The sequence below is a fragment of the Kwoniella shivajii genome, chromosome 4 (genome assembly GCF_035658355.1).
Source record: "Kwoniella shivajii chromosome 4, complete sequence".
Lineage (NCBI taxonomy): Eukaryota > Fungi > Basidiomycota > Tremellomycetes > Tremellales > Cryptococcaceae > Kwoniella > Kwoniella shivajii.
The window spans coordinates 1,325,970-1,338,354 of record NC_085911.1 but is presented as its reverse complement, the minus strand read 5'-3'; the positions used below and the strand labels follow the sequence as shown (position 1 = coordinate 1,338,354).

The following is a 12,385-nucleotide window of genomic DNA, read 5'->3' as shown; positions in this document are numbered from 1 at the left end:
AAACAACTGTGGCACGGTGTCAAAAACTGCTGCAGAATCCCGGAATGCAATCAGCCGCACTCAAGTCATTCTATGCACATTGGCCGCCTTAGGAGCAAAGCGTTCCACAGAAACTACCCAACATCATACTAGTCGTTCTTCCTCGACTTCTGTGGTTGGCACAAAACTATCACCCAGCCCTATGACTTCCCAGACAGCCTTACCGTTACTTTTGTCAAATGTCACCTTGAAGGGTTCCTTGATGGTCAATTCACTCTGTCGATGCAGACCTGATGAGGTATCAGCGAGGCTGTTCCCTTTGGGCGAGGTCAAACGAACCTTCAATCTGATCCACACGATCACGAGTGGTATCCAAGTCGTCATCAAAGTCATCTGCCGATACGACCTGTTGAGCAGCCCTCAGCAGTAGAAGAGAATCTGGTCTGACATCGTGGTGCAGCTGCGAGCAGGTTAGCTTATTACGTCATCTGTGCACTCACGTCGATCGATACAACCTAGAGAATACGTGTAAGCAAAGCACACATCAGCTCCACTCACATGATAGTGATCCAGATCGTTCAAAAAGTCAGCTCGCGTCATAATCCTCCTTGCAGCTTCATATGTCACGTGAGGCAGGTGGATATCTGCGCTGGACGGTTCGACTGGAGGAGGGGTCACATTGACACTGCTGTTTGACTCTTCTGCCTCTGGAGCTGTATCACCAACGGGCAGCTCGTTGTTGTCCGGCGGAGGGATACTGTCGTCGATCTGCGGATACGTCGAAAGGGGAGGGATCATCTTGGCGAGATGGCGGAGTAGAAGCCATGAGCAGCTATAAATGGGTAAGCTGGTGTCATGAGATATGTGCTGCTCACCTTGCCCATCTGCGAAATTTTGAGGGATAATCGATTAGTGAAGCCCTCAATTCGTGTAAAATAACACTGACTTTTGCTCGTCCCTATTTGAAGTCAGCTATGTTCAATTGTAAAAGGGGAGAACATACATCACATCATCGTCGTGTTCAGGAATGAGACCGATCCTGAGTTGTCAGCTCGATAGATATTGTGACTGCTCACTTTGACAATAGCCATTGCTTCTCGCCCTCAATCATCTGTTCCGCTTCCTCTGCAGAAGAACACGTTAGTCCAACCTTTCGTGGGGACTTGGAAACTCACCCAGCATATCGTCGGATCTCGCTGCTCTCGCCAGATAGCTCGTGCGCCCACCGACTAGCTCATAAACCCGCCTCAATACATCGTCTTCTTCCACGTTTCTTTCCAGCCCTCGATTGGCTAGAGCTTGTCTTCGAAGGTGCCGTAGTGCTCGCAGTGATTCAGACGCCGACAGGTCGTATACACTAAGGATACGCATCCGTGAAGCGTTCTTTTTCATCATGTCCAGGCACCCTAGACAGTGGTCAGTATTTTGCCATCTGAAAGAGCAACTTACAGAAGTCATCAGTCGAAAAAATCATGGTCAGAATGCCCTATGATAACCCGTCAGCTGGTGTGTGTCAGAAGCAGGAAGTCCAATTACCCCTTCAGCCCAAGCTTCCGCCCGCTGCTGGAGTTGATGGAGCAGTCCATGACCTTCTGTGGTGTTAGGGATGAGGTGTATATCTAGATCACGTGTAAGTGTGAGGCATCGTGCCAAGCGGACTCACTGTTGAAAGCTAGAACCAACGGTCTACCGTTCTTCCTCGCATATCGCAGAGCGACCTTTTCAAGTTTGTTCAAGGCTCTTTCTACGTCCAAAGCCGGCCCACCGTTTCTCGGATCCGCACGTGAAAACAAGGATCCTTGCCAGTCTTCAAAAAAGTCAAAATCGAGAGCTTTTCCTAAACGAAGTCGGAATACCTCAAGATCCGGGTGGGCTGTAGGGATTCATCAGCAAGATAATAAGATCTTAGGCACCCACCTTCGCAAAAGGATACACCTTCGGCATTGATTTTCCGCATGGCACTGCAAGCTGTCAGCTTGATGCGAACAGCAGCGGAGACTACTCACTCTAGTATCATGGTACCCTTCCCGGTTCCTTTGGATCCTATTACCAGGTAATACCCTCCTTTATCTTCACCTGCTACGATGCGGTCGATGATTGGCTGTTCTCGGCGGTGGATATGGGATGAGTTTGGTGCGTGCAGGGTGGATAATTCCAAAGCCGGATCCTATAGGGACGTTAGTGTGGCCGTATAAGAGAGATCACTGACGTAACCAGGCTCAAAAGCTCGTTCAATCTAGAAGTGTGTATTAGCTCTGCTGACGACCAAGCGCGACGTACCCTGTGCAATACATGTGCCTTGTACCATTCCAGGTATCCCACACCGGCACCGAATACCATGCCCAGTCCCACAATTGTGGTCAAGGCTGCTTGAAAGGAGGCACTGGACAGCCATTGATGCCAGAACGAATTTTTGTCAGAAGGAGACGACGACCTGCCGGGGTATAAGTCATCTGAAGGTCCTACCGGGGGCTGTGGTACCGGAGGATTCGGCCACTGGGGTAAGTTCTTCCGAAGAGACGTGGTGGTGATGAGACGTGGTCTTGTTGAGAGAAGTGTGCGAGCCGGACAGAGCAGTCTGGTGCGAGTCCTGGTTAGACCCCTCAGCACTGTATGCGCCATTGTGTAAGTGATGGAACACTGGCTTTGTCAAAGTGACATGTAAATATCACAGATTGCCAAGAATATCTCTACTCGTTTGAGGAGTCTCCACAGTATACGCATTTTCTCACCTCCACTTAACCTCAGGTAGCAGCCACGTGACAATTGTGTTTGGACGCTAAACCTCCTTTTACGTCTAAAAACGTAGCCCACTTACCAAGTGGTCTACACGGAAGGGAAATAAGCCGTATTTAGCGTATGTGATAAACAGGGGGTTCATTTAAAATCTACTCTAAGATCAACCCCCGCGCATAGCGGTGACCGCCGACAGTGCCTTACTCTTTCAAACTTGTACGTCAACAACAACAACATTCCTAAGTAGATGTTGGTTGAACCTCGAAATATACCTACTGCATATAACGCTAATGATATAGATCAACGACAATGCTATTCCAATAATTCACACACGTCAATGTCATTATCCCCAAGCAAACGAACGCTATCTCGTCAACCATCTTCTCCATCTCTCGCGGTGGGGATACCCCCAGCACTACCTGAGTCCAACATCATGCAGCCTTCCTCGCCGTCCAAAATGTCAAAGAGCAAATCTCGCAAACGGATACACCGCGGTGATGTGTCTTCGTCTGCCGCATCATCCGAGGACGAGAGTGCCACGCCCAAGAGGAAGATCTTAAACCCTATCGATGCTCCTCTCCCTCCATCAACAGGGATAAGATCAAAACAGAAAATGACGCTGCAAGAGAGACTTGCAGCAGCTGCATCTGCCAAAGCGGAAAGCTCTGGCGCAAAGGGGAGAGCCAGGAGTATAACGGACATAAGTTGCTCCGTTAGCGAACCAGCAACCCTCGGGGAGAATCTGACCTCGATTGTACATACCCGCTCGGAGATACTACCTTCTCGGCACGGAGGATCCGCTAGTGACAAGGTAGTAGTCTGTGTCAGGTTAGTCCAGATCTCAATCCTTATCTAAACACTAACGCTGGTGTATAGAATCAAACCTACCCATAGTCCATTCGCAAACGTCGCATATGCCATGTCATCTACATCTCTCACACTGTCAGATGAACACCCTAAAGTGAAACAAAGAGGTGGAAAGGCGGGCAGGGAAGATGGTTATACTTATACATTTGGTGAGTTGGCCATCGCAAGGGTCAAGCTTACCACACCCCAGACAAGCTTCTTCGATTCCCTTCCACGACTCCAGAACTATATGAGGAGAAAGTAGCACCGTTGGTGGACAAAGCGATGAACGGGTTCAACAGTACCATCTTTGCGTGAGTAACTATACGTATGGCGAGGCTCTAACATTTGATCTCGCAGTTACGGTCAAACAGGGAGTGGTAAATCCTTCACTATGGTGAGTAATCTCCGATACTGCTTTGCTAACCGAGGTCTAGACTGGTACCTCGGAAGAGCTAGGTATCATCCCCTGTGCTGTTGATGGTGTTTTTGATGCGATCACCGCGGTGAGTCAACTACTCATTAAAGAAGTACTGACAACCAACAGGACACCGAACGCGCCTTTCTCCTCCGAGTCTCCTACATCGAAATTTACAACGAAACACTGCGTGACCTCTTGAATTTCAAAAAAGGTCCTCTCAAGGATGACGAAAAGCCTGCCATTCATCTATCAAAGGTGGGTTTTCTGGATTCTATGACTTTTAGCTGACACATCGCAGGGTAAAGTATATGTCGACCCGTTGATGGAGGAGATTGTATCCACACCTCAGGATGTCATTGACCTCCTGGATAAGGGAAACGCACAACGAAGAATAGGTGCGACTGATTGGGTGAGTCAATATCACAACAAGAGAATACCGTTGACGTGGATCCGTAGAACGAAAGATCCTCACGGTCCCACTGTGTTTTCACTATCGTCATCGAGTCTAGGCCACGAGACGGTGATGGAGATGAAGACATTAGGTTATCCCGACTGGTACGTAATTTACCAAAGACTCGTGATAGAATGCTGACCACCAACTGCAGAATCTAATCGTATATATCATTTGCTCTCCTTTGAAATCGCACTGACTCACATCGTAGGACTTGGCCGGTTCTGAGAAAGCGGTTTCTGATTCTGAAAGGCGAGGCGAGGGAAAGCATATCAACCAAAGGTGAGTACTGGTACTTGGGAATCGGCTAATCTTGTATAGTCTTTTAGCCTTGCGAGAGGTCATCAACAAATTGACAGAAAGAACCAAAGCAACGTGAGTCCAAAGATACGGGTGCATTCCCGCTGAACTCGAACCCAGACATATACCTTATCGAAACTCGAAACTGACTCATCTGCTCGAGAATGCTCTGGGCGGAGACTCCAATATCTGCGTTATCTGCACGTGAGTGAATAGCGATTGAATGGAGCTGATCATCACCTAGCATGTCCGCAGAAGAGGAACACTGCGCAGAGACCCTCGAAACGTTGAAATTCGCTGGACGATGTTCGCAGGTCAAGACCAATGCAAAGAAGAACATTGTAGGTTTCATTTGTCATAGTGAAATACTGACGCCGCAATCAGTTACAATCGTCCGAGAGAGCTTTGATCAAGGCCAAGGATGAAGAAATCGAGGGTCTCAAACAGCGGCTCGCGGGGCTGACCAATGGAATTCCCCCAGCCATTGACCCCATATCTGACGTGAGTAATGAACGTTGGACGTCGATGACTGACTTGAACTAGCTCGTCGAGTCCGTCGCGGCCATGGAAGCGCGAAAATCAAGACTGATCACTCAATTGGCGAAACTCAACGGGGAAATCCTCACATCTGAACTACCTCGATCTGGTTCGATACTTCCATTGTCCCCCCCAAAACCAAAAAGACGACGCATCAGTGACTTCTCTGCCCTTATGGCTGCTGGCTCCAGTAGAATGGGGCTTGGACTGGGTACACCCAAGAAGACAATAGACCGGAGAGCTATCAGTGGCATGGCCAGAGTCACAGAGGAAGGCGAGGAAATGGCCGGTATCATGGGGACTTTGGAAAAAGCTGCTGGCGGCATGGTAGCAAAGGTGAGTAAATGGTGTATAACACCTCGCTTACCTTGAATAATCAGAGCTTTGATCAAGATCGAGCACTGGCGGCTGCGAGACGTAACCTGGCCGCTAAAGAAGAAGAGTTGGCACTGGCAAATCGGAACCTTGCTTCAGCACTTGCTCGTGCATCCCAGCTATCCGAACGTGACGCCAAAATCACCTCACTCGAAGTCGAGCTCAGACAAACATTGAGAGCTTTATCTGACACCCAGCAATCGTTACAACGCACCGAAGCAGAGCTGCAGGACAAGATATCTCAATCTGAAGGCAATCGAACAGAATTGGTATCAACTATAGAGGACAAAACCAAGCGCATTGACGAGCTGGAAAGCAAGATTTTCGATTTGCGAAACAGCAGGGAAGAGTTAGTCATCGAAGACCAAATCCGGCTTGATAAAGTACATGGCGATATGGTGAGAGAAAAACAAGAGCTTCAGTCAGAAATTGATAGATTGAAGAAACAAGCGGATGCATCTCAGCTAGAAAAGGAAGAGTCGGTTCGAAGATTGGAGTCAGAAATTGCCTCTGGGACCAACGAACACGCTTCCGCGCGTGCTGCTCTCGAAGCTAAAGCGGAAGAATATAAAATATCGCTTTCCACCGTCAACGCTCAGCTGAACGATCTTGTCACCTTTCACAGCACACAAATCTCAAATATCCAGACTGAAAAAGGGTTGGCGGAGCGTCAGCGAGATGAAGCTCGAGCTGATCTCGATCGTTTCCAGCAAGAGGCAATGTCACAAGAGTCAAATGTATTAGCAGGATTAAGGGAGGAGATTGGAAATCTCAGAAGAGCACGGGATGAGGATAAAGTCGCGTGGGAGAAACAGCGTTTGGAATTGGAAGGCTCAATATCGGAGGAGAAGAAATTATCCGGCGGACTGGTTCAACAGCTAGTTCAGTCGAAGTCCAACATCTCTCAAGCTGAAGAAAGGGAAAGCAGATTGAAAGAGGAATTGGCCGAAGCACTGAAAACCATGAGCGCGGCCGCCGGAACTTTGAGAGAACAGCTGCAATCGAGCGAGAACGACAGACTTCATTTGACCACAAAGCTGGAATCTGCGCTAAAGACCATAGATCTCACTACCAAAGCCAATAGTCAACTCGAGGATCGCCTTCGAACTGAGATGGAAGCAACGGTCAGCAGTCGACTGGCTGAAGCTGGCGGAGCAGCCAAGCAACTTCAAGCCGAAACAGCAGCCCGAACAAGCGCCGAAACTCGACTTGCTGAACTCGTTCTCGACAATCAAGATAAGAGTTCCACCATCTCTCGATTGTCCGTACAGCTCACATCATCTAAAGTACTCGAAGAAAAGCTCTTAGCAGCTCAAAACGATCTCGAGGTGCAAGAAAAGCGATTAGAATCGGAAACTGTTGCTCGACAGGATGCTGAAAGGAGGATTACCAAACTGGCACAGCTCGCGGCTCAGGGTGAGACAGAAAAAGAGAAATTGCTCAAAAAGGAGCAAGGAGCTAGGATTGAAGCTGAGAAGAGAGTTGAACAGCTGGCTGGCCAGCGGGTTGCGGCTTTGGAGGGAATCAAAGAGATGAGAACGAAGCTTGATAGCGAAGTGGCCGCACGGAAAGAAGCAGAACAGGTTTACGAAGAAAAGGTTGAGACCGCCAACCGTCAATTGCGCAAGGCCACAGGGCAAGTCGCATCCCTTTCGGTCTGCGTCAAGGAAAAAGACGATTTGGTCAGAGCTGCCGCCTTGGCTCGGGAAGAAGTGGAACATCAACTGAAGCACTTCACGAAGGTCCATCTTACCTTATCCTCTGCTTTGGAGGAGAAGAACGACGAGCTGGAAGCTTTACGTATTGCCCAAGACTCAGCTCATCAACAGTTCGCTTCGCTATCATCACAAACGAAAAATCATACCAACCTCGAAGATCAGCTTCACGACGAGATCGCCGCCCGAAAAGCTGCTGAATTACACCTCGCGCAAGTTTCCCAAGAGCTGGTCACGAAACACGAGTCTGCACAACAAATTCTCGAGGAAGAACTCTTCTCCCTTCGTCAGCTGTTAGTCACGGCTCAAAAGGAAGCAAGCGATATGCGTGCAGAGACGAACTCTCATCGAGAAAACGCAGATCGACTCTCATCAGACTTGGCCAATATGAAATCACGAGACGTCACCATCACTTCGATCTCGTCCCGAGTGCGTCACTCTGCTCCTGATATGTCGAACGAACCCAGGCGAAGTGCATCAGGTAATCACGTAAGTTTACTGAACGAAAGAGGCGAAATCGAAAGGCTGGAAAAGATCATCGAGGTGCAGAAAGAAATCATAGACGAGCAGAGGGAGAGAATAGAGCGATGGGCAAAGGTGAGTAATACTTTCGATAGGATAGAGCTGATCCATTCATAGGAAATGGAAAAACAACGAGAGTTTGTTCGTCTACTCACCAATGACAACTCCAATGCTGCCTCTGCCCAAATCCCCCTCCGAGCTAATTCTCCCCGTGGTCATGGGAAATCTCATTCAATCTCACACTCCCCGATACCTTCCAATCTTCCAGGGACCAAAGGTCTTGTGTCGACTTTTACCGCCAGAAACCTTGCCTTGCCAACAAGTCCGAGTCCCCTTCCGATGCACCCTACTCAATTCAACAACATCTCGTCGAAGAGGAGTCGAAGGGTGACAATTGAGCATGACATTGATCGATTGACTGGTAAGTCGATTCATCGCAAGGGTCGTTTGCTGACTCGGATATCAGAAACAAGCAGCGTGAACAAAGCGAAAGCAATATTCGAATCACCCGATAAGCAAGCTGTACCTTCTACACCGCCAAAAATTCCCCTTCGAGCGACGCATTCGGTCAGGTCAGCCCCCAGGCGGCGTCGTCCTTGATTTGCGCGATTTCGCTACATTGTTATATAATGATACTATTCCCAGCATGTATATATACCCCTTGGTGATGCATAATTGACTGTGGTCCATGTGGTGACTCGCAAAGGGTCAAAAAATGCATGTCTGGTGATACTGTAACAACTCTACATATTTAAAATTCTGTGAAAAAGTGATCATATGGTCCTGTCCCTTCTTTCCCGTACGCACTGACGTCTGCTTCTTGATATCGATCAAATCTGTTAAGACTGGTCAGTAAAAGGGCCTCATAGGAAAAATGGGTCCGCTTACTGGCTCGCGTCTCCTTCTCCTTCAATCTTTGGTACGTATGGTGCCGGAATCTCCCTTCTGTAGAGTTTATCCCAATCCACTTCGGCAAACCAGCCGTGAGCAAATATATCTGACGATCCCGCCCGCAAATTTCCGTATCGTTTTGTCAAATCGCCCACAAGAAGATTCTTGAGTAATTCTTTGGCAAGGGGATCGAAATAGGATGGATACCGTACTTTGCCCGCGATGATCTACATGTTAGCCAAGATCAAGACGATCCACTCACTTTTTCATACAGCTTCATTGGGTTACCATCCTCGGTGAAGAAAGGTGGATATCCGGCCTGGGACGAGTCAGCGGAAGCCGCCATCTCGACAACTTACAAGCATTTCAAAGACAAGAACACCAAGAGCATACCAATCGACACTCTTGTTGTAACCTTTAGACTGCACGACCTCGGGCGCAACTGTTTGTCAACGATGTCCCATCAATATCCAACTCACGATAATCCGGTGTACCACACAAAGTCCATGTAATATCAGGTACATGTTTGGCGAAACCAAAATCTGTCACTTTTACATGCCCATCTGCGCCGAGCAACAGATTCTCAGGCTTGAGATCACGGTAGATGATGTCGAGGGAGTGAAGGTAATCGAGGGCGAGGGCGACTTCTGCGGCATAAAATTTGGCGACAGAGTTTGGGAACCGCTGACTTTTACGGAGCAAACTGAATAACTCTCCACCGGCAACGAAGTCCATAACCATGTACAAGTTGTTGACATCTTGGAACGTTCCCCAGAGGTTTACGAGGAAAGGGTGTCGCACTCGAACCAACATCTCACGCTCAGAATTTGTATGTTCGACTTGTTTCATCTTGATTACTTTTTCTTTGTTCAACACTTTGACCGCGTAGAAGCGACCGTTATGTTTGGATCGGACGAGATGGACACGACCGAAAGATCCAGTTCCAAGGCTGTGACATGGGTCAGCGATGATTGCCAGTACGTCAACTCACGTTCTTTCAATGTAAAAATCGGAGAGGGCATAACGTCCGGCAGTTTTTCGCAGTGGCTGAGCAGCGGTAGGTGGTGCGCTGTCCGGAGCTGAAGGTGTGACTGTATCTAGAGCAGCTTGAGTGGCAGCCGCGTTGATTGCAGCGACACGGGCTTGTTGAGCAGCAATTTGCAAGTTGGCTTGCGCTTGAGCAGCCTGCGTGAATGGTCAACACCAGATCACTACTCACAAAACACGTACCTGTTCTTGCGCATCCCTTGCCTTTTCTCTAATTCTCTCCTCATCTGCTCCACTATCATTACGATTGAGAGAGGGTTGGGGTTCTGATACATCTGTCATTTGTATACTCATCGTTCGGTTCTCTGGTGCAGGGGACGAGTCTTCAGGTATAGGTCCGGTGTTGTGAACGCCAAGAGCCGAAGAAAGGGTCCGGGCTTGAGCGGGAACGTTGGAAAGAGAAGAGGAGGCAGAGGAACCGGTCACAGACTTGCCATGAAGCGGGGGAGAAGGCGTTTGTCTGACATCAGCAACGAGTTCTTTGAGAGATATCACTCACGCTTCGATGCCCTCCATAGGAGTATGGGTTGGTCGTGCATCCACTGGAGGTGCAAGGGGCGCTGATGTTTGCGTCTGTGCTTGTGGTGCGGGACTACTTGTCTGTCTTGATGCGGTGGAAGGTGATGATGGAGTTGACTTGTTGGATGCGGATGATTGCTGTTTCCTGTGAAACTTGTCTGAAACCTTTTGGAACATGGTACCAAGTGCGCTGGGACAGGAGATGAAGAGGAAGGAGGAGAGGAGAAAGGAGTGGGCTCGAGGGGTGTATATACAAGTCGCGACTGGAATTTAGCAAGAGGCGTGTGAGTGATTTTCTTGTGTAGATGTTATAGAGGTCTGAATGCATCAATTGGGAGTGGGAATATCGGAAGAGAGATGCTAGTGTTGATTTCGCCACGTGTATGCAGATAAACCTTAATGCACAACTTCGGTAGTCACTTCTTTTTGCACTTTGTTCCGCTTCAGGAAAAATGATCATTTCAGATGATGGCTGGACCTGTGAGCCACGTGGCCACGGACTTTGTGATAACTCCGACTCCACTTTTCTCCACACTCCGGTTGATGTCACCATTTTTCCGCTTTCATCAACCTATCTGTTTTGGGCTCTTGACTATATAACCATCAACCACGATGCCACCGCGAACAAGAGCTGCAGCCCGGAATCCAGCAAAACAAGTCAAACAGGCCGCGGCGAAACCTGCGGATACCAACGCTCGCCCAGCTAAACGACAGAAAACACAGACTCACCCGGTCAGCTCCGCTCTCATACCGCCAACCCTTTCCTTCTCTCTGCCTAACGCCATCTCCCATCTTACCAAGGTCGATCCTCGATTTGCGCAGTTCTTCACCCATCTCCCCTGCCAACCGTTTGTTCATCTCGAAGCGGTGGATCCGTTTCAAACGTTAGTCACAAGTATTATAGGACAGCAAGTGTCCTGGCTAGCCGCAAGAGCTATCAATAACAGGTTCAGAGCGCTTTATGGGTTTGACCCGGAAAGCAAAGACGGGTTTCCTACCCCAGAGGTAGTGGCCAAGGAGGATGTCACGAGATTGAAAGGTGTCGGGCTCAGCACGAGGAAGGCGGAGTATGGTACGTCTAGAGGGGAAAAGGATTCTGATCTGACTTCGATTCAGTCATTTCTCTCGCTCAGCATTTCACCTCTGGTCAGCTGTCAGCAGAACTTCTCGCCCACGGTACAGACGAGGAGATTTCCAACGCCCTCATCGCGGTGCGGGGGATAGGAAAATGGACAGTACACATGTTTATGATGTTCTCCCTGCGCAGACAAGATGTTTTAGCTGAGGGTGATTTAGGCGTACAGAAAGGTTTGTTGCGCTGGGCTCTGTCGGCTCATGGCGCGCTGCCAAAGAAGGCGGTCACTACGCCAAAGAAAGGCAAAGGAAAGGTGGTAAAAGTGGCTGATGGGGAGATGGACACTGTCGTTCGAGCCGTGACTCCACAGAGAGAGAAAGGTGAGAGGCTGCCACCTACGCCTTTGACGCCGACAACTGCACCTGCAACTCTACATACTCCAGGCCCGAGCGTTGGGACTCAAATTCCTCCCACTCCCAACTCACCAACCGTTCCCAGGGAAGTCGTTGAGGTTCCTGCGGCAACCCTTCCCCCGCCTAGCACCGAGGAGATGATAGAACCACCAAAGGATGACTGGGATCCGCACACAGCCGCCCCTCTTACAGACGGCCTCTCTGTTGAAGTTTTGAAGGCGAGATTGTCAGGGAAAAAGGTCAAGTAAGTTTGATACATTTTACTCGTTGACACCGCTGACGAACCGTAGGGGCGGAATGTATCTCATACCGAAAGAAATGGAAGTTTTGACAGACAATTGGAGGCCGTTTAGATCGCTCGGTGTGTTCTACATGTGGCCAGTGGCCGGGGAATCATAATGTCGCATTTTATGGGATTATGCACTTTTGATGGTATGCCTCCAGATTGAAATAACTAAGACACCTGACCTTCCGCCACGTTAACATTTTTGAGCATATTTTTTGTCTCACTTTCCAAGACAAAGTGAGTTTCCCGATCGATCTCGGCGACTGCAACGA

General features: G+C 49.0%; 4 protein-coding genes across 4 annotated transcripts; 2 read left to right on the top strand and 2 right to left on the bottom strand.

Annotated features, from left to right (window-relative positions):
- Positions 1 to 123: 123 nt before the first annotated feature.
- On the bottom strand, positions 124 to 2,319 carry IL334_003478 (uncharacterized protein; the record flags this gene model as incomplete). Its single annotated transcript, XM_062935208.1, has 12 exons — positions 124 to 269; positions 319 to 439; positions 538 to 811; positions 1,056 to 1,104; positions 1,155 to 1,385; positions 1,429 to 1,465; positions 1,516 to 1,598; positions 1,643 to 1,852; positions 1,897 to 1,940; positions 1,986 to 2,146; positions 2,189 to 2,215; positions 2,260 to 2,319. The coding sequence occupies 12 exons, from the start codon at positions 2,317 to 2,319 to the stop codon at positions 124 to 126; spliced, it is 1,443 nt and encodes a 480-aa protein (XP_062791259.1).
- A 733-nt stretch (positions 2,320 to 3,052) lies between these two features.
- On the top strand, positions 3,053 to 8,482 carry IL334_003477 (uncharacterized protein; the record flags this gene model as incomplete). The annotated part of the gene is made up of 16 exons (XM_062935207.1): positions 3,053 to 3,543; positions 3,592 to 3,713; positions 3,773 to 3,875; positions 3,922 to 3,958; positions 4,109 to 4,237; positions 4,281 to 4,391; positions 4,439 to 4,537; positions 4,645 to 4,715; positions 4,763 to 4,808; positions 4,854 to 4,941; positions 4,989 to 5,074; positions 5,118 to 5,234; positions 5,277 to 5,606; positions 5,651 to 7,957; positions 8,000 to 8,303; positions 8,349 to 8,482. The coding sequence occupies 16 exons, from the start codon at positions 3,053 to 3,055 to the stop codon at positions 8,480 to 8,482; spliced, it is 4,575 nt and encodes a 1,524-aa protein (XP_062791258.1).
- A 151-nt stretch (positions 8,483 to 8,633) lies between these two features.
- On the bottom strand, positions 8,634 to 10,516 carry IL334_003476 (uncharacterized protein; the record flags this gene model as incomplete). The annotated part of the gene is made up of 7 exons (XM_062935206.1): positions 8,634 to 8,718; positions 8,771 to 9,000; positions 9,133 to 9,188; positions 9,253 to 9,722; positions 9,765 to 9,958; positions 10,004 to 10,055; positions 10,320 to 10,516. 7 exons carry the CDS (start codon positions 10,514 to 10,516, stop codon positions 8,634 to 8,636), a joined length of 1,284 nt encoding a protein of 427 aa, XP_062791257.1.
- Positions 10,517 to 10,951: 435 nt separating this feature from the next.
- On the top strand, positions 10,952 to 12,226 carry IL334_003475 (uncharacterized protein; the record flags this gene model as incomplete). The annotated part of the gene is made up of 3 exons (XM_062935205.1): positions 10,952 to 11,411; positions 11,456 to 12,071; positions 12,118 to 12,226. 3 exons carry the CDS (start codon positions 10,952 to 10,954, stop codon positions 12,224 to 12,226), a joined length of 1,185 nt encoding a protein of 394 aa, XP_062791256.1.
- Positions 12,227 to 12,385: the final 159 nt, after the last annotated feature.